The sequence below is a fragment of the Miniopterus natalensis genome, chromosome 17 (genome assembly GCF_054644295.1).
Source record: "Miniopterus natalensis isolate mMinNat1 chromosome 17, mMinNat1.hap1, whole genome shotgun sequence".
In the NCBI taxonomy this organism is placed as follows: Eukaryota; Metazoa; Chordata; class Mammalia; order Chiroptera; family Miniopteridae; genus Miniopterus; species Miniopterus natalensis.
In genome coordinates, this window is record NC_142097.1 from 11,320,479 (window position 1) to 11,341,226 (window position 20,748).

The 20,748-nt window shown below is 39.9% G+C and overlaps 1 protein-coding gene across 2 annotated transcripts in view; it reads left to right on the forward strand.

The window, feature by feature from the left end:
• RABEP1 (rabaptin, RAB GTPase binding effector protein 1) overlaps nt 1–20,748 on the forward strand; it is a 102,747-nt gene that overhangs the window by 72,897 nt on the left and 9,102 nt on the right. For both annotated transcript variants that reach the window (XM_087825935.1, XM_087825936.1), the window contains 3 exons: nt 901–1,017; nt 15,440–15,538; nt 20,456–20,596. In XM_087825935.1, the coding sequence (XP_087682061.1) occupies nt 901–1,017; nt 15,440–15,538; nt 20,456–20,596 (357 nt within the window). The remainder of the gene's footprint in view (nt 1–900; nt 1,018–15,439; nt 15,539–20,455; nt 20,597–20,748) is intronic.

Consider the following 20,748-nt stretch of genomic DNA (forward strand, 5'->3'; position numbering starts at 1 on the left):
TCTTCAAAATAAGTTTTAGCATATTAGAATGATGGCTTAATATTTTCAAATGCCATTGGCATCAATTTCCTGCATGTATGCTTTTCTCATAGATGGTTGAAAGGTAAATATGTAAAGCTATTTGTGAAATTTAGGTTAACCTCTGATAGTGTGGCATTGGAGTGAGCTATCTTGGACTCCACAGTCATTTCAGTAGACATTTTTCTGATGCTTCAACTGTGTTTGGCGTTTTGCTGAATTCTGAGTATTTAGAAACAGATAGAACATAGTACTTATGGCCCATAAAGAGCTTTCAGTGTTGCCAGCCAAGCCACCAGTTCAGTATAGTTCGTTCCTGAGATGTACACACACAACTAGAGGAATGACAGGGGCATCTAACTTAACTTTGGGCTCAGTTGAGTAACACTTGTGGGTAACACTTGAGCTAAATTTCTTTTAGAGCTGGAGTAAAAATTAATTAGGAAAAGAAGTGGGGAAAGGTTGTTCGAGGCGAGGAAGGATATACAAAAGAAGAGCTGAAGGAAAAGGATGCCTTCTACCAAGTATGACTCGTCCCTTTGGCTGGGCCAAGGGCATGTTTTGTTTTAGAAAAAATGTCTGGTGTTAGTATGGATTGTAGATTGGAGGCAGAGGATGTATATACTAGATTCAGGGAAGCCAGCGTCCTGCTAGAGGACTCAGGAGGAAAAGCAGATAATGTATGTGAAAAATGATTTGTTAACTGTAAAGCACAGTATAGTCGTCAAATTAGGTCATTATCTCATTTTTTTTCTGAATTAACAAATCTATGATGTTTTTCAGAGAAAGGAAATATTAAATTTTTAAAAATTTGGACTTATGGATTTTTTTCAGTTTATAAAAGAATTCTGGCACTTCTAATTGACATTTAAAATTATTTAGGTGAAAAAACTGCAGGTGATGCTAAGGCAAGCAAATGACCAGTTAGAGAAGACAATGAAAGATAAACAGGAGCTAGAAGACTTCATAAAGCAGAGCACTGAAGATTCAAGCCATCAGGTAAAGGAGGGTTTTAGAGTGTGACCCATGGGAGATTTAAATAAAAAATTCTGAAAACATAATAATGTTTCTTTCTTGCCCTGAAGATTTGGCAGTTCTCTTTTCCTTCTCACTGTTTTTTTCTCTGGTATCTGTTTTACAGATTAAAAAAATAAACTTTTTTAGTAACTGGTTAATGAATGTCAGGAGGCTGATTCTCCTTTCCCCTTTGTTCCTAATTTGGTTTTTCTGCTGCACAACAAACTTGCTGACAAGAAGATACTAATTATCTTCTTTTTTACTTGTTAAAAGTGTAGTTAGTATTCATAGTAAAAACCCAGACATACCAGAACTAACATGCTTATAACCACATCAAGATCAAGTAATAGAACACTATCCAGTACCCCAGAAACCTTCACTTTCTCCTTCACTTACCACCTCTTCCCCAGAGGTAACCACTATCCTAATTTCTGATTCATTTTTTGTCTGTTTTTGTTTTATTTTATTATTTTAACAAATGAATCATATAGTTTGTATTCATTTGCGCCTGTCTTCCTCTATTCAACATGTGAGATTCTTACTCAGGATGCTTGTAGCAGTAAGTTCATTTTCATTGTTGTACCATTGTGTGGATATATACCACAATTTATATATCAGAGTGAGCATTTGGGTTGTTTCCAGTTCTGGGATATTATGAATAATTCTACTTTGAAATTTCTGTATAGGGCTTGTTGTACATGTTTCTGGTGGGTATATGCCTAGGAGTGAAATACCTGGATTAGAATGTTCAAAATATGTGTCCACTTTAGTAGAAACTAATGCCAAAGAGTTTTGCAGTGTGGTTGTATGAATTTATACCCTCACCAGCAATGTATGAGAAGAATTTCTGTGGGTCCACAGTCTTGACAGACTTCATTTTGTTAGTTATTTTAATTATAGCCATTTTGGTGGGTGTGAATGGTATTTCACTATGGCTTAGTTTGCATTTCTGTGATGACCATTGAGGTTATTTAGCATCTTTCATGTTAATTGGCCATTGGGATATCATTTTGTGTGTGTGTGTGAGATTACTTCTGAAGTCTTATGCTTATTTTTTCTATTGTGTTCTTTTAATTTTTTTAAGTTATTTGTTTTTCTGATTTGTTAGGAGGTTTTTGTTTTGTTTTTTAAATCCTCACCCAAGGATATTTTTTCCATTGATTTTTGGAAAGAGTGGAATGGAGGGGGGAGGGATGAGAGAGGAGAGAAAGAGGTATATAAATGTGATAGAGACACATCAATTGGTTGCCTCCCACAGGCACCCCAATGGGTCCCAGGGATCGAACCTACAACCCAGGTATGTACCCTTGACTGGAATTGAACCCGAGACCCTCTGTTGTGCAGGCTGATGCACTACCCAATAAGTCACGTTGGCCATGGCAAGAGTTTTTTATATAATCTTATTGGTGCCTTTAGTGATTTGTGTTGCAAATGTCTTCTCTCAAATATCTTGTTTTCATTATTATTATTTTATTATTTTTTAAAATCTTCACTTGAGGATATATTTTTCATTGAATCTAGAGAGAGAGGAAGGTATAGGTGTGTGGGGGGAAACACTGATGTGAGAGAGAAACATTGATCACTTGCCTCCTGTACGCACGCAGATCAGAGATCAAACCTGCAAACCTGCAAACCGGATATGTGCCCTGACTTGGAATTGAATCCACTACTCTTCGGTGGGTCAATGCTCCTACCAACTGAGCCATCCAGCCAGGGCCTTTTTTTCATTATTTTAATAGTGGCTTTCGATGAACAGAAGTTCTTAATGTAGTTAAATTTATCTATCTTTTCTTTATGATTAGTGAATGTTGACCCAGTTTTTAAAAGAATGTTTTCTTGCCTTGGGGTTATGAAGATTTTTTACATATTTTGTAGAAGCTTTATTGTTATAGCCACTCACATTTATATCTAAAATCTATCTAGAAAGGATTTTTATGTATATCCTGTAGATAAGGGTAAACTTACTTATTTTTTCAGTATGGATATCCAGTTCCTTTATAACTTGGTGAAAACATCATCTTTTCCCCACTGTTTTGCAAAGCCATCTTTGTCATCTATCAAGTGAATATACATGTGTTGCCACTTTTGGGATTCTGCTCTGTTAGATTGGTCTACTTGTCTATTTTTGTGCCAAATTCTATGCTGTAATTTATAGTAAAACCTTCATTTGGTTCTTTTGTATAGTTTTTTAATTTTTCTGCTGAGAACTATGTTTTCATTAATTTGAGAAGTATTTACTTTTACCTCATGCAGCATAGTTACCATAGCTACTTTTAAAGTTTTTGATAATTCCAACCAAGGTCATCATGGTGTTGGCATTTGCTGATTTTCTTTACTCTTGAGAATTGGTCACATTTTCCTGATTCTTTCCACGTCAGGCACTTTTAGATGGTGTCCTGGGAATTATGCTTGTTTTATTGTGCAATTTTGAGTTCTGCTTATCTGATTAGGTTCAGTTCACAAGTTCTGGCTTGTCTTCTGTGAGAGGTAGTTCTAATGTCAGCCCACTTTTAAAAGGCTTTGTAGTGCTGCTTTGAATCTGTCTGTATATATACTCAAGGGTTAGTATGAGCTGGTTTATACTAAAATTTAGGATATCCTTTTTCTAGATCTCTCCTCTCTGAAATTATGTCTCCTCTTCAGTTCCCAGGGATCCTGTCCTGGCCCTGTGGTCAGAAAGATAGTTTCATCTCCTCTGCTGCTTGCAGCTATTGCAGCTTCACAGCAGCAGCAGCCCTCCGATTAATGCTGACAAGAAAGTACAAAAACAACCCAAATAAACAGTAAACTGCACTCCTATGTGAATTGCTTCTTCCCATTTTGATTTCTCTCCCTAAACTGTCTACTTTTGCTTATCGTAGTTGCTCAGGTAGTTGCTTTTTGTATTATTTTCACCCCCAACATTTATTTATTTATTTATTTAATTTATTTTTATTGTTGAAAATATTACAGATATACCCCCTTTTCCCCCCATTGATCCCCTCCGCCCTGCATCCGCACCCCAACCCCCCAGGCCTTCACCACATTATTGCCTGTGTCCAAGGATTATGCATATATGCATATAAATTCTTTGATTAGTCTCTCCCTACCCACTCCCCCACCCCTACCTTCCCTCTGAGATTCATCAGTCTGTTCCATGCTTCTGTGTCTCTGGATCTATTTTGTTCCTCAGCCTGTTTTGTTTATTAGGTTCCACATATGAGTGAGATCATGTAAAACTGAATCAGGAAGAATGAGAAAACCTGAATAGGCCAGTAACAACTGATGAAATCGAAGCAGTAATAAAAAAAACTCCCAGCAAACAAAAGTCCCGGTCTGGACGGCTTCACAGGGGAGCTATCTAATTTTAAGTTGTAGGGTTAGTTTCTTGCTTTTTGAGGTAGGCCTGTAGTGCTATGAACTTTCCTCTTAGGACTGCTTTTGCTATGTCCTGTAGATTCTGTAGATTCATTTTCATTTGTTTCCAGGAAGTTTTTGATTTCTTTCTTGATCTTATTGGTAACCCATTTATTGTTTAATAACATGCTATTTAGCCTCCATGTGTTTGAATGTTTTTGAGTGTTTTTACTATAGTTGATTTCTAATTTCATGATGTTATCTGAGATGCTTGATATGATTTCAGTCTCCTTGAACTTGTAGAGACTTGTTTTGTGTCCTAACATGTGGTCTGTCTTTGAGAATGACCCATGTGCCTTAAGAGGAGTGTATATTCTGCAACTTTGGGGTGAAATGTTCTGTATCAATTAAATCCATCTGATCTAGTCTGCCATTTAGATTCACTGTTTCTGTGTTTACTTTTTGTCTGGAAGATCTATCCAGTGAAGTCAGTTAGGGTGTTCAAGTCCACGACTATGACTGTATTGCTCTTGATCTCTTCCTTAAAGTCCTTAAGGTTATTATTGATAGGTCCTTATTTATTGCCATTTTAATTCTTTATGCCTAAGTTTCTCTCTCTACTTCTTTTTGTTATTACAGCAGTCCCTTTAACATTTCCTGCAATGCTGGTTTGGTAGTGATGAACTCCTTTAGCTTTTTTTTGTCTGGGAAGCTTCTTATTTCACCATCTATTCTGACTGATAGCCTTGCTGGATAGATTAGTCTTGGTTTCAGATCCTTGTTTTGCATTACCTTGAATACTTCGTTCCATTCCCTTTTGGCCTGTAGAGTTTCTGATAAGTCAGCTGACAGCCTTATGGGAGCTCTTTGTAGGCAACAGATTGCTTTTCTCTTGCTGCCTTTAATATTCTCTCTTTGTCTTGAATTTTTGGCATTTTATTTATGCTGTGTCTGGGTGTGGGCCTCTTTGGATTCTTCTTGCTTGGGACTCTGTGTACCTACTGAACTTGTGTGACTTTTTCCTTCCCTAGGTTAGAGAAGTTTTCTGCCATTATTTCTTCAAACAGGTTCTCTAACCCTTGCTTACTTTCAACATCTTCTGGCATTCCTATGATGCGAATATTGTTACATTTCATGTTGTCCCACAGCTTCCTTAGATTGTCCCAATCCTGTTGATTATTTTTTTTTTTGGATCTCTGATTGAGTGATTTTTTTCCTACCCTGTTTTCTAATTTGCTGATCCGATCTTCAGCTTCCTCTGATCATCTGTTTATTTCTTCTGTTGTATTCTTTATTTCTGCTATGTCATTCTTCATTTCTGACTGGCCATTTTTCAGTTTCCATATCTTTTTTCATGCTGTTGAGCATCCTTACAATCAGTATTCTGAACTCTATATCTGATAGATTTCTTATCTTCATTTCATTTAGCTCTTTTTCTGGAGACTTCTCTTGTTTTTTCATTTGGGGCTTGTTGTTTGGTCTCCCCATTTTGGCTTCCTATTTGAGTTTGTTTCTATGTGTTAGGTATACCTGCTAGGATTCTCAGTCTTTTTGGAAGATCTCTGGTGCAGACTAATGTCAGACGCTGTTTGTGACTGGCCTTGAGTACCCTGTTTGGTGCTATCAACAAGTCCCGGCTTGAAGTCCCTTCTTTTGGGGCTGGGTGAGTTTGGACAGGACCAAGATGCACACCAAAGTCTGCTTTTCCAAGGCCTGGGTCCAGAAGCAGATCAGGCAAATACTCAAAGCATTCTGAGATCTCGCTCTGCCTGTAGGCTGATTAATCTGATTCTCTTAATGAGCCTCAGGCTGTAGAATCTCCATAGGGTAGGGCCTGAGGTTTTCCAGCAGGGTGGGGCAGTTGCTTCCCCCTCAGGCAAAATCTGCTTGGAAGGTAAATATCTGCCTGTGAAAGATGTCCCCTGCAGTAGGGGGGAGTGACTTGGCATAGGAATCCAGAGGGGTGCCCTCTGAGCTCTGTCTCCAGAGCCCACAACCCTAGATTCTCCTCACACAGTTCCAGTCCACTCTGCCCTCCCTCTGCTGGAGCCCAAGGTGAGTGGCTGCACAGGAAACTTTGTGCGTTGGCTCTTTAAGAGGGTGCCTGCATTTCTATACCTTTCTGCATGGCAGACAGAAACCCAGCTGCTTTTCACAGCTAGATGTTATGTGGGCACCTTTTTCAGTTCTTGTGCTCTTGGCTGGAAAGCCCAGTGTGGGGTTTAGAACCCAGAGTCCTCAGTGGGAACCCCCACAGCTGAGATATTCCTCCAGACCTTCAGCTGCTGCCACCTGTGGGAGCCTAGCCAGCCCTCTCTTGCCTCCTCACTTCCTACCAATCTCTATGCTGTCTCCACTTTTCCTCCTTGGCTATGAGTTTGCTCTCCAGCTCGTATTTGGTTGCAGTTGATTACTCAGGATGGTTTTTCTATATTTTAGTTGTAATTCCAGTTTGGTCCTGGGAGAGTGTCAGTGTAGCTTCCACTCACTCTGCCGCCATCTTTAATCTCCCTGCTTTTTGTATTTTAACCAGAGGGTTTTAGTTGTAATTGGGAGAGTAAGGCCATAGTGGGCTTAGTCCATCTTGGACAGCACCAGAAGTTTCCATTCTCTCATATTTTTATTTACCAGACATACTTTTTCTTTCCACCTTCATTCAAGAAAAATACTTTTGCCAGCTATAGAGTTCTGAGCACTTATTTTCTTTCAGCACTTTGAAGGTATTATTCCATTGCTTCTGGCTTCCATGTTTCTGATGGGAAGTCAGCCCTCATTCTTATTGTTGCTCCTTTGAAGAGAAAATGTTATTTGCCTCCTGACCATTAAAAAAAAATTTTTTTGGCTTCTGTTTTTGGCAATTTTACTGTGTTATACTGAGGTGGTTTTTTCTTACTTTTTCTCCTGTTTGGGGTTCACAGGGTTTCTTGGATCTCTGAATTGATGTCTTATATCATAATTGGGACATCCTTAGCCATTATATCTCTTGAAAAAAACTTTTTCTTGAGATATACATACATTAATGTGTGCAAATAGCAAGTGTACAAATAGGTGAATTTTAACATGTGGAAAGTATTACCAGGATAATCATCACCTGGATCAAAATACAGAACATTTTTAAAACACTTATGCTCTTTTTGAATAAATAAATATCCCACCTGCATATACATACAAGTGGCCGGTATTCTGACTTTTTTTGTTGTTTATCTTCATCCAAGGACATTTTTTTCCATTTATTTATTTATTTATTTATTTAAATTTAATTTTATTTATTTTTTTTAACTTTTTATAATTTTTATTTTTGTTTAAAGTATTACAGATGTCCCTTTTTCTCCCCAATGACCTGTTCCTCCCCCGTTCCTTCCCCTTCCCTAGTCACTCTCCCCACCATTGTCCGTGTCCTTGGGTTGTGCACAACTAAAATTCCAGGAAACGAGGTATTTTACAAAATATCTTGACAGTAACAATGAAAATAACTCAACGTGAAAATAGAACTGGGAGAGTGAAGGGAGAACACAACACACCCACCCCCACACATACACATAGAGAAAGAAAAAAGAAAAAAAAGGTGCTTAACAAAAAGAAACAAACAAAAAAGAAAAGTAACGCTTAGAGAGAGAGAGATGTATGTAGTTGTTGATACTGGTGAAAATTTAGAAACTAATAATAAACTAAAATGTAAAATATAGAGAAGCTACTGGGAGGTAATAGAAGGAGAGAAAATATTCTGAAAGAAGGGCCAGCAAAGAATTAAGAGAGAGAATAGAAATAGGATAGTAGTTGAAAATGAGAAAACAAAAATACAATAAAGAGAATAGGAGAAACTAACAATCAGACAGGAAGACAGAAGGGAGCCTAATGAAAGAATGAAAGAAAAGTAGAAAAAGAAAAAAGAAACAGAAGAAAAACGTTATGCCAATGGATTGAGAAGAGAGAGAGAGATAAAGCCCGGCAGGGAGGGAGTCCAGTAAGAGATTTGGGGGAAACTATAGAGGGAAGCAGTAAACTTGAATATAATGATAAAGTCCCAGTCGTTGAGCAGGGATATCAAGAAAGTCTTGATATTAGAAGCAAGGATACAAGTAAACAGAGCAACTATCCAAAACAAAACTGAAAAACAAGCAAAGCAAAACAAAATTCTTTTATAAAAAGGAGAAAAAAATTAGTTAAAAAAAAAAAAGGAAAAAAAAATTATTATAAAATTTAAAAAAGAAGAAAAAACAAGTTTTCTCCCCTTTCTTTTCTTCTTAAGGAGAAAAGGGAAAAAATAAATGAGCCCACAAACAAAGATCAAACAAAAAAGTCCCCAAAACCAAAAAAACACAAAACCATACAAAAGAAAAAAAAACAGCAGAAAAAACAACAACAAAAAAACGGTAGTCGATCAGTTGAGTTTTTTTTCTGGGCAACTTATGTTGTCTGAGTGTCACTGTTTTGTGTGCTGATTTCAGTTCTTCTGAGAGGTGTTTGTGTATCACCCAATGTGAGGTGCAGTCTAGTTTTGGCTCTGGTGCCCTTAGGTAGATGATTGATCTGAGTCTCTCCGTGGGCCACCTCCTCTTGTCAGCTATTTTGCAATCTTGTAGTTGCCTGGTCTTACTCCAGAGTCTTCTGTAGAGTCTTTAGTGTGCAGGGTAGCTAGTGTAGCTCAGGGTATCACTCCCCCTAGAGATGTCGCTGTCAGGCGCTCATTCTGCGGGGGTTAGTCTCTGCTCCACCGCCAGCTCCTCATTCCCTTCCCTGTCCTCTGATTCTAGTTCCCCCAGACTCTGTCCTGCTGCAGCTTCAGATTGATTTCAGCCTGCTGCCTTTTCTGTATGTGCCATTTCAGCAGCCTGAGCTCAGTGGGTTCGATTAAAAACGCCTTCTGGTGGGCCCTTTGCCTGCCCAGCCCCCTGCAGGGGTTTTCAGTGTTTCCTCCCGTTCCCAAACAACAGTCCCTGAGAGTCTTATTCTTATAAAGTCCTCCTGTGATCTGCTCTCCCTTCCCCCTCAGGACTGTGCCCTGGGGGATGTCTGGGGCGTCAGTGAGCGGTGCCTGCCCCTTTCCTGTTGGGAGGGGGTGCTCCTGAATGTTGGAGAGGTCGGAGGGCTCCGCCCCTCCCTGCTCAGCTCTGGGTGGCTGGTTGCACCAGGCCTGCCCCTCAGACCGTCTCCAGTGCAGACCCAGACCCCAGCCTCCGCTGGTCTGTCTGTGCAGTGCCAGCCGGGAAGGTGGGAACCAGTTCCGCAATCAAACTTGCAAACAATCGAACTTACAAATGCACAAAGCAACACACAGGCAGAGAGTCCGCTCTGCAGGGTCCTGCCACCCTTGCTCCGAGGCACCCAGCAGGAGGGGACCCAAAGTCAGCTCCGCGCAGCTCCCTGCGCTGCTCGTCTCAGCAAAACTGGAGCAGCTTCACGCGCCACCACGGTGCCCCTCAGGGCTGGTCGCAGGTCCCAGCCTCCCGGCACCTGGAGCTCAGGGCGGGGAGGCCTCCTCCCCTCCCCCGCACCTCGCCCATTCCGTGCTTTTGGGGCTCAACACAATGCCCCTCAGGGAAGCAGGGGGTCCCCGTGTGCGGCTGCTCAGCGCAGTCCTCTGGTCCCTTACCACTTGAGTGCCACAGCCCTTGGGACAGCCTTCCCTATGGTCGGCACCCCGAGCGCCAGTCGCTGTTCGCAGCCATAACTAGAGGCTTTGTTTCCTAGGAAGGTGCTGTCCCCTCCCAGACTCACCGCTCCCCTGGGATCCCCTGCCCTGTGCGCGGGACACTCCTTCCCCTCTTCGCTCCGGGTGTGGGGTCCCCGCTTTTGGATGCCGTCCGCACTCCCAAGGGGAGGGAGCTTTGCTGCCTCCAAGCCTCTGGGCTTGGAGCCCAGCATAGGCTTCAGGGGGTCTCCCCCTTCCTACACCCCCCCTCTCTTACCGGACTCTGTGATGTGTCTTTAGTGCTCCCCACTTGCACTCCGTCCACTCAGGTGTGTTTCTCTGGTTTTTTCAAGCTGGTTGTGTAGGATTTTAGGATTAAATCGAGTCCGTGGCTGGGAGCGGGGTCGCTCTGTCTCTTCTCACAGTGCCACCATCTTCAGGTCCCCTCTCCATTGATTTTTAGAGCGAGTGGAAGGGAGGGTAGGGGGTAGGTGTGGGGAGAGAAACATCTGTGTTAGAGAGACGCTTGGATGGATTGCCTCCTGCACACATGCCCACAGGGGCTCGGGGTCAAACCTGCAGCCCAGGTACATGCCCTTGACTGGGAATCAAATCTCGCCTGACCCTTCAGTGCATGGACTGATGCTTTAACCACTGAGCAAAATTGGCCAGGGCTATTCTGACTTTTAATACTATGTTTTAGTATTGCTTGTTCTTGAACATCATATAAATGGTATCATATAGTTTATGGCCTTTACATCTGGTCTATTTTTTATTTTTAAGTTGCAGTTGACATATAATATTATATTAGTTTCAGGTGTACAGCCTTGTATTTAGACATTTATATAATTTACAACATTACTGTTCTGGTAAGTATAGTGCCCACCTGACACACCATACAGTTTTTACAATATTGTTGACTATGTTCCTTATGCTGTACTTTATATATCTGTGAATGTTTTTATAACCGACAATTTGCACATCTTAACCCCTTCCTCTTTTTCACCCATCCCTCTACCCCCCCTCCCCTCTGGCAACCATCAGAATGTTTTCTGGATTTATGAGTTTGTTTCTGTTTTATTTGTTCATTTATTTTGTTTTGTAGATTCCACATATAAGTGAAATCATGTGGTATTTGTCTTTGACTCGTTTCACTTAGCATAACAACAACCTAGGTCCATCCATTTTGTTGTAGATGGCAAGATTTCATTCTTTATGTAATAACATGTGTAATAAAAAAGTATTCCATTATATATGTAGTACATCTTTATTCATTGTTTATTGATGGACAGTTAGGTTGCTTCCATATATTTGTTATATAAATAATGCTGCAGTGAACATAGGGATGCATATGTCTGTTTGAATTAGTATTTTGGGTTTCTTTGGGTAAATACCCAGAAGTAGAACTGTTAGGTCCTCCTTCATCTCTTGTTATAGCCCTTTTTTTTTTTTTTAAAGAATAGTTTATTGATTTTTAGAGAGAGAAGAAGGGAGTAGAGAGAAACATCAATGTGAGACTGTAACATTGATTAGCTGCCTCCTGTGTGCTCCCTACCAGGGTTCAAGCCCACAAACTAGCCATGTGCCCTGACCAGGGATTGAACCAGCAACTTTTTAGTGCATGGGACAACGCCCAACCAAGTGAACCACACTGGCCAGGGTTATAGCCTTTGTTTTTAGTCTGTTTTGTCTGATAGAAGTATTGTTACCTTTTCTCTTTTTTGTTTTCTTTGCATGGAATATCTTTTTCCATCCCTTTACTTTCAGTCTGTGTGTATCTTTCAGTCTTGTAGGCAGCATATGTATGGGTCTTGTTCTCTGATCCATTCAGTTACCCTATGTCTTTTTTTTTTTTTTTTTAGTCCTCACCTGAAGATATGTTTTTATTGATTTTTTGAGAGAGAGAAACATCATTCGGTTGCCTGCCATACAGGCCCCAACCAGGGATTAAACCAGCAGCTTTTTTTGGTGTACAGGATGATGCTCCAGCCAACTGAGCTACCCGGCCTATATCTTTTGATTGGAGTATTTAATCCATTTAAATTTAAAGAAATTATTGATAGGTATGTAGTTAATTGCAATTTTATCATTCACATTTTTTGCCTTTTTTCTTCCTCTTTTTCTTAACTCAGTCTCTTTAACTCTTTGGCCATGATGAACTCCTTTAGCTTTTCTTGTCTGGGAAGTCCTTTGATTCTAAATGATAGCCTTGCTGGGTAGAGTAATCTTGGTTGTCCGTCCTTGCTTTTCACCACTTTGAATATTTCCTGTCAACCCCTTCTGGCCTGTAAAGTTACTGTTGAGAAATCAGCTCACAGTCTTTTTAAAATTTTATTTGATTGATTTTTAGAGAGAGAGGAAGGCAGGGAGAGAGAGATTTGGTGTTCTACTTATTTATGCATTCATAGTAGATTCTTATATGTGCCCTGACTGGGGATCAAACCCACAACCTTGGTGTATCAGGACGATGCTCTAACCAACTGAGCTACTTGGCCAGGGCTTAGCTGACAGTCTTAAGGGTGCTCCCCTCTAGATAACTGCTTTTCTCTTGCTGCTTTTAAGATTCTCTCATGGTCTTTAACCTGTGGCATTTTAATTATGATATGTCTTGGTGTGGGCCTCATTTGGTTCATCTTGTTTGGGACTCTGCACTTGTTGGACTTACATGTCTGTTTCCTTTGCCAGGTTAGGAAAGTTTTCTGTCATTATTTTTCAAATAAGTTTTCAATTCCTCCATCTTTCTCTTCTCCTTCTGGTACCTCTATGGTGCAAATGATGTTGTGCCCAGAGGCCCTTTAAACTATCCTTTTTTTGGATTCTTTTTCCTTTTTGCAGTTCAGATTGGGTGTTTTCCACTACCTTATTTTCCAAATTGCTGATTCAGTCCTCTGTTTAATTGAATCTACTGATGATTCCCTCTAGTGTATTCTTCATTATAGTTATTGCGTTTTAAATTTCTGACTGATTTTTTTTATCTCCATTTTTATTTCCTCTTTGTTGAAGTTCTCAGTGAGTTCATCTATTCTTCCCTTAAGTACATTGAGCATCCTTATAACCAGTGCTTTGAACTCTGCATTTGGTAGATTGTCTCAATTTTGTTTAGTTCTTTTTCTGGAGTTTTTCTCTTCTCTTTCATTTGGGACATGTTCTTTGTCTCCTCATTTTGACTTCCTGCCTGTGTTTGTTTCTATGTATTAGATAGAGCTGCTGTGTCTCCTCATCTTGGTAGAGTGGCCATATGTAGTAGGTGTCCTGTGGGGCCCAATCTCCATGGTCACCTGAATCCATTGCTTCAGGTGTGTCCCTTGTGTGGGTTGTGTGTGCCCTCCTGTAGTTGAACCTTGATTGCTACTGGCATATCAGTGGGAGGGATTGACCCTGACTGTGAGGACTGTCCATGAGTACAGCAGAGGAGCTGTTGTGCAGGGACTGACCCTGTGGAGCAGGATTCACTTTAATAGGGCTCTAGTGTCCGCCGAATCTGCTCTTTGAATGTGTACTTTGTGGAGGTGCCTGGGTGGTGCTCTGGTGTGGCCTTAAGCTGGCCACAGGGTGTGTTGGTTCTAGGGCATCTTGGAAGGGGCTCTGGTGCAGGTCAAGGTCAGCTCATGCCTATGCCCAGCCCAGGGTTACCTGATACGAGCTACAAAGTGATCTGTGATGGTTGCCACTTGTGGTGGGCTTGGAGGCACCTGGGAGAGGTTAACCTGGGAACCACATTTGGCTGCCACTAGTGCCTGGCTAGGAGCTACTTAGCGGGAAGTATGGGACATGCTGAGGCCAGAAACTGCTTGTTTGGAGTTTGTGAACCTTTGAGAGATTTTAGTAAAGTTGTTTCTGGATTTGGACTACTGTGAATGAATAATACATTTTCTAACATTCTACTATGTGAGTTTATGAGTGAAATTACAGAGTTTTTGCATATACTTATCTTTTTGCTCTAGTAGCTATTACCATTGGTTATTATTATTTAAATATTTATGTATGTTAGACCTTCACATAGCATCTATATGCCTCTTTTAATCTTTCTTCTGTATTTTCTATTTTTGTCTTTATTTTCTTCAAATCTCTGTTCTAGTTCACTCATTTTCTCTTCAAATGGGTCTAATCTGTTGAAATCCATTGAATAGTAATTTTTAGGTAATTTAGGTAATTTTTTTCAGCTTATTTTATCCACTTGGTAATTTTTCATTGTTTTCAGTTTTCTGAAAACTTTTCTTTCAAATCTCCAAACAGATCAAGTATATTTTTAAAGTCTGCCTCTAATAATTCACAAATATGAATTCATTGTAGATCTGTTTCTATTATCTGTTTTTTTTAATCATTTCCTTCTGTTTTTATCATATTTTCTTGTGCATTTTCACTTGAGTGCTTGACATTGTATATAAAAAATTGTTGAAATAATATAAAGGCATTTTCCTTAAAAGAGGCAGCCAACTAGTGGTACCTACAGTCCTGGATCATCTTAATCCAGTTATAGGAATCGAGATTATAGGAAGTTATGAAGGTTGTATTATTTTAAATTCTTCCATTATCCTTGGGTGTGGTCCTTTGGAGACCCAGTCTAAAGTGTAGAGTGTTTACCAAGGGTCCCTTTGTGAGTGGATCCTGGATTCTTAACTTTTACCACCCTGTCTTGGGCTCTCAAACATTCCGCTCAGCTTCTCAGTTTCACATCTGTTTCTTTTGGAATTGGCACATTTTTCTAGAGAAGAGCTGTTCCAGATGCTGCACTCAGCACTCCCAGTGTCCTCATTCTGGACCTGGGCTCCATGATTTTTTTTGCCTTGTTTTCCAATGCCTTCAAGTAGATGTCTTTAATATTTTGGTCTCATTTTCCCAGTTCTCAATAGAAAGGTTGGTTCACATTATCCAAATCACTACTATAGGAAGAAGAATTCTGACAATAATTTTTTAAATGTGAAAAACAAATTTATTTTATAATTCTTATGTATGAATCATCAACTTTTACATAAACCCGGAGGAACATTAAAACTAATTCAAAGGAGGTTAGAGTTCAGTGATGCTCTTAGTTAATCATCTTAGAAGATTTCAGCTATTCAGAAAAGATTCATTTATTGTTCAAACTCTGTGTGTTTTTTATGTACAGAGTTTCACTTTTTATTAATTTTTTTAGCTCCTTTAAAATTAATACCGATGACTAGGTCACATGGATTAATATCTGTGTGTAGAGGTCCATACAGTGCTATTTGCTCATGTGTGGCAACACGTGACCCTGGGGACTTTGGTATTGCTTTGTGTTATCTAAAAGGCTGAGGCTTTGTATGTAGCAGATGCGGTTGAATGAGTGGTGAGTGGGTTATGATAAACTAATACAACATAATCCTGTACATTAAATAAGCAAAGGTGGAAGGGTTAGTTTCAGAATAACCAGTTTCCTAACTGTTATTTTCTGTGTATGCATTTTTTTTAAAGATCTCTGCACTTGTCCTAAGAGCCCAAGCATCTGAAGTTTTACTTGAAGAGTTAAAACAGGGGTTTTCCCAAGCAAAGAGGGATGTTCAGGAACAGATGGTAAGTTAACATTTAAATAAACGTTAAGTCTGTTAAATATAGTCCTTTGTGTTCTATCTTGAAATCATCTTTGATAGGACTTTATCTCCCAGGCTGAAGTAGTTACTGTTACGTTCTCCAGGGCCTATAGAACATTAGTAATGGACAAGATTGTTTAGACATTATTATGTAAAGACGTTCTTTCTTGCCCGAGCCAGTTTGGCTCAGTGGTTAGAGTGTCATCCCGAAGACTGAAGGGTCCTGGGTTTGATTCTGGTCAAGGGAACATACCTCAGTTGCAGGCTCCACCCCTGTCAGGGCATGGGCGGGAGGCAACCAATTGATGTGTGTCTCTCACATCGATGTCCCTCCCTGCCCCCCTCCCCCCTCCCCCCTCCCCCCTCCCCCTCCCCCCTCCCTCCCCCCCCTCCCTCCCCCCTTCCTCCCTCCCTCCCCCCCTTCTCTCTTTTCCCGCCCCCCCTCCCCTTCCACCCTCTCTGAAAAGGAATGGAAAAAATATCCTTGGGTGAGGGTTAAAAAATAATAATAATAATAATAAAATAAAATTCTTTAGCCTTAAAAAAAAAAAAAAAAATCTTTTTTTTCTTCTTTTTTTAAAATATGTTTTTATTGATTTTAGAGAGAGAGGAAGGGAGAGAGAGATAGAAACATTGATGGGAGAGAATCATCAAATAGCTGCCTCCTTCACACCCCCTACCGGGAATTGAGTTCACAACCCAGGCATGTGCCCTGACTGGGAATCAAACCAGTGACCTCTTGGTGCATAGGTTGATGCTCAGCCACTGAGCAGCACTGGCCAGGCAAGACATTTCTTTCTTTTTTTTTTTTTTTAATATATCTTTATTGATTTCAGAGAGAGGAAAGGAGAGGGAGACAGAGAGATAGAAACATCAATGTGAGAGAGTCATTGATCAAGCCCACAACCCGGGCATGTGCCCTGACTGGGAATCGAAACCCGATCGCCTGGATCCTAGGTCGATGCTCAACCGCTGAGCCATGCCTGGCCGGGCAAGACATTTCTTTTTTAAGCCTACTTCCTGACCCTCCAACATTCTAATCTTCTACTTATTTATTTTTCTGATTTGGGAAACTTAAACCAAATAAATGATGGATCACCATTTAATTTTCTGTTCCACATACAAATTAAAAATTGAAATTTCTCAAAGCCCTAGCAGGTGCAGTTTATAAGCAGCGTGCTTTTTCTGGATAGCTAATTTACTTAAAAATAACCTCATTAATTGCCCAGGAGTTATGATAAAACATGCTGATAAAAGTACTGCCGTGGTACTGGGGAACCTGAAGAAGAGCTGGCTGGAAGCTCTGCAAACTGGTTGCCCAGGTTTGGGCCTCAGGAGTTGGACTCCGCTTGCTTTACTATTCTTTCCTCTCAGAGTTGGGAGCCCACGTTGCATGACCCTTCGTCAGTGATAGCATAGTTGGTTCTGCTGGGATGGTCCTGCACAGCTGCCTCATGTCCATCTCTTCCAGGATGACCAAAAAGAAGGCCTCAGGTTGCATGGTAGTGGTGTCTTTTGTTTGGCATTGGGTCAGTGTCAGAATGACCTTTAAGCTGATCTCTAAATAATAGCCCTGGTTTGTTGGGAAAGGTCTCATCCCAGTCATTGACCAGAAAGAGTTTCATGTTTTTTCATTAATTAGGCAATATGAAGTAATAATTGTTTATCTAAAAATCACTGTTAGCTCGGCTGGAGGTGGGTCAGCGTTGAGCGTTGACTTAGGATCCAGGCAGTCGGGGTTCAGTTCCCAGTCAGGGCACATGCCTGGGTTTCGGGCTTGATCCCCAGTCGGGGGCGTGCAGGAGGCAGCTGGTCAAGGACTCTAATCACTGATGTTTCTATCTCTCTCTCTCCCTCTCCTTTCCTCTCTCTGAAATCAATGAAGATATATTTAATTAAAATAAATAAAATAAATAAAATAAAAATCACTGTTAAATGCTGACGAGGATCCATAGCGTCAGCCTTCTTAAATTCTTCCGTCCCCTTTCATCTTTTTCTTTATTGTCTTCTAAAACCCACCTGCTTTTGCTATTTTACAAAGTTGACTCCACTTAAAATGAATGTGTTGCAGGTGACATTGAAGAATTGTTGAAATTAAGGTTGAATACCTTACCATTTTCTTGAAATTACCTTTAAAGGTTTTTTATGCCGAATAAGAAAGAGAAACTCAATTTCTTTTTTATTGAATTTATTGGGGTGACATTGGTTAATAAAATAATACAGGTTTCAGGTGTACAATTCTACAATACACCATCTGTATCTTGTGTCATATGTTCACCACCCCAAGTCAAGTCTCCTTCCATCACTGTTTATCCCCCCTTGACCCTCTTCTACCTCCCCTCATCCCTCCTTCCTTCTGGTAATCACCATACTGAGAAACTCAGTTTCTTATGCTGCTTCAGATAAAAGTAGCTATGATTGTGGTTGGGATCTTAATATTTCCCCCTATATATTTTTTAATGTTTTTATTGATTTCAGAGAGAGGGAGGGAGAGGGAGAAATAGAAACATCAATGATGAGAGAGTCATTGATTGGCTGCCTCCTGCATGCTCCCCTACTGGGGATCAAGCCCGAAACCCGGGCATGTGCCCTGACCGGAAATCGAACCGTGACCTCTGGGTTTATTGGTTGATACTCAACCACTAAGCCACGCTGGCCAGGCATTCCCTCTAATTTTTTATTTTGAAAAATTTCAAACTTATAGAGAGGTTGAAAATCCACATACAACTTTTGACTCCCCCAAAACATAACTGCTAATAGCCCACTGTTGACCAGAAGCCTTCCCAGTAACACCAACAGTTAACACATATTTTGTATGTTATATACATTATATACTGTGTTCTTAAAGTTAGAAGAAAATATTATTAAGAAAATCATAAGAAAGAGAAGATACATTTACAGCAATCTATGTATTTATTGAAAAAAGTCTGCATGTAAGTGGACCTGTGCAGTTCAAACCTGTGTTCAGTGTCAGCCATATATTCTTAAAATGTAACCATTGTCCTCAAAAGTTCTTCAATTTTTTTTTATTTTAATTTTTTGATTGAGGAACCAGTCAAGCATCACATATTGTATTTTATTGTTATTGTGTCCTTTAATCTAGAACAGTCACCTACTTTTTTTTTTTTTTTTTTTTTTTTTTTTTGCTTTTTTGACATTAATATTTTTTAGGATCCAGTTGCCTTATAGAATGCATTTGTCTGATTATCCAGGTTAGACATTTTGGCAAGAATACTACATAGATGAAATTATTTAATGGGAAGTTTATAACATCAAGATGCATATTATGGGTGGTTCCATTATTGGTGATGTTAAATTTGATCACTTGGTGAAGGTGGGGACAAAGTAATTTCATCAGTATTGCAACCAACAGCAAACCTACTAAGTGAAGTTCAGCATTTCTTTGTAGTTCTTTTTGCCCTTAGAACATATCCCAGGTAAGGGTTTTCGGTCTGGGTACTGTGTTCCAAATTTACTTGAATTGATGTTTCTCTCTGGTTGTGTTATCAATTTGATATATGGTTAGCTCCATTTGTTTCTATTTGTATTACATTTTTGGATTTTTTTTAATTAAAATTTTTTTGGAACATGCAATAGGGTTCGTAATCAAAACGATAAAAATGTATAAATATTCAGAAGTTTCACTTCCTTTCCTGATTTCTTCCACCCCGTTATCATCCCCTCCCATACACGATCATTTAAATTTATCTTTTGATTTTTTCTCTTTACAAAAATTAGCAAATACATACATGTTCTTCTTTCCCTTCTTTCATCTAAAAGGTAATGAGATGCTAATATTTTGTTGTAAATGGGTTGAAAGAGCATAAAGCACAACTGATTCTGGTTTAAAGATAAATAAGAGCCAGTAGAATTAACCAAAGTTTATGCATGACCCTGCCTGCTTGCCAGCAGCTGCTTGTCCTTCAGGATGCAGTGCTCACCTTCCTGAAATGTTCTTGAACCCTCTCCCCTAATTAGGTCCCCTTTGTCCTTTTATCACTGCTCTGCCCATTCTGTCCTAGCACTTGTAGGACAGTTGGTAATTTTTGGCTTACTTATCTTTTCCTCCACTGCACTGTGAGCTTCTCCAGGGCATCTGTCTTTTATTCCTCGTGGGCATCAAAACGCCCAGCATAGAGTAGTAGCTGCTAAATGAATATTGGATGAGTGAGTAATCTACTTTTATGTGTATGTTTAAGTTAAATGACTTAGTACTAAAACGGCAGAAATTAAATACTTTTGTAGAATTTTATCTTATATTCAAATTAGTTGGAATAACTTTCATATTGATACAAATTCATATGAAGTACCTAAAATTGTTTTCTACATCACCAAGGAGAAGTAGGTGCCTGTTCCATTTTAAGAATGAGCTAGTCAAGGGTTCTGTATTTCCTAAACATGTATCCTCTGATGATGTCTAATATTGGGGGTTCTTGGGCCATTCGCAGTGGTCCTGAGCTTGAGCATAGGCACGTGTAATGGAAAAGGAAGACACTGCTTTTTGTTTCTCCCTGCTTCCTGTTGAAGGCCCGCTGTCAGGAAATGGGAGTTGTCTTGGAGTGTTTGCTCTGATGTGTCTTAATTGTGTCAGACACGTCCGTCGAGCTAGAGATACTGTTCCTGCGTAGTCCCAGGGTATGGGGGAAGAGATTCCTTACTTGTAGGCTGTTGGGAGAAGCAGTGGAGAACGAGCTCAAATAACTTGCTTCGTTCCCTGTCCCTCCAGTACACGTGAAGGCTGCAAGTCAGTCTCTGAGCTGTCTGTAAGTCCCGCAGGGCTTTATGTACCCTCCATCCTCAGCCCTCATTTGGTTTGGCCTTGTGTTTCTCTGGCGCAGCTATCAGCAAATAGGATTTATTTAACCTTTCTGGCTGTGATTAATATCTGTTTCTATTTTAGGCAGTGCTGATGCAGTCACGGGAACAGGTTTCAGAAGAGCTGGTGAGGTTACAGAAAGATAATGACAGTCTTCAGGGAAAGCATAGCTTGCATGTATCCTTACAGCAAGCGGAAGATTTCATTCTCCCAGACACTATGGAGGTACCTTATTTTCCACGTGATTAAGAACGTAAACAATTACATTTTCTGAAACGGCTATAAATTCTTCTTTAAAAACAGGCTTTATTGATATATTATTGACATACCAAATAGTTCACCCATGTAAAGTGTATAATTTAGTGGTCTTTAGTATA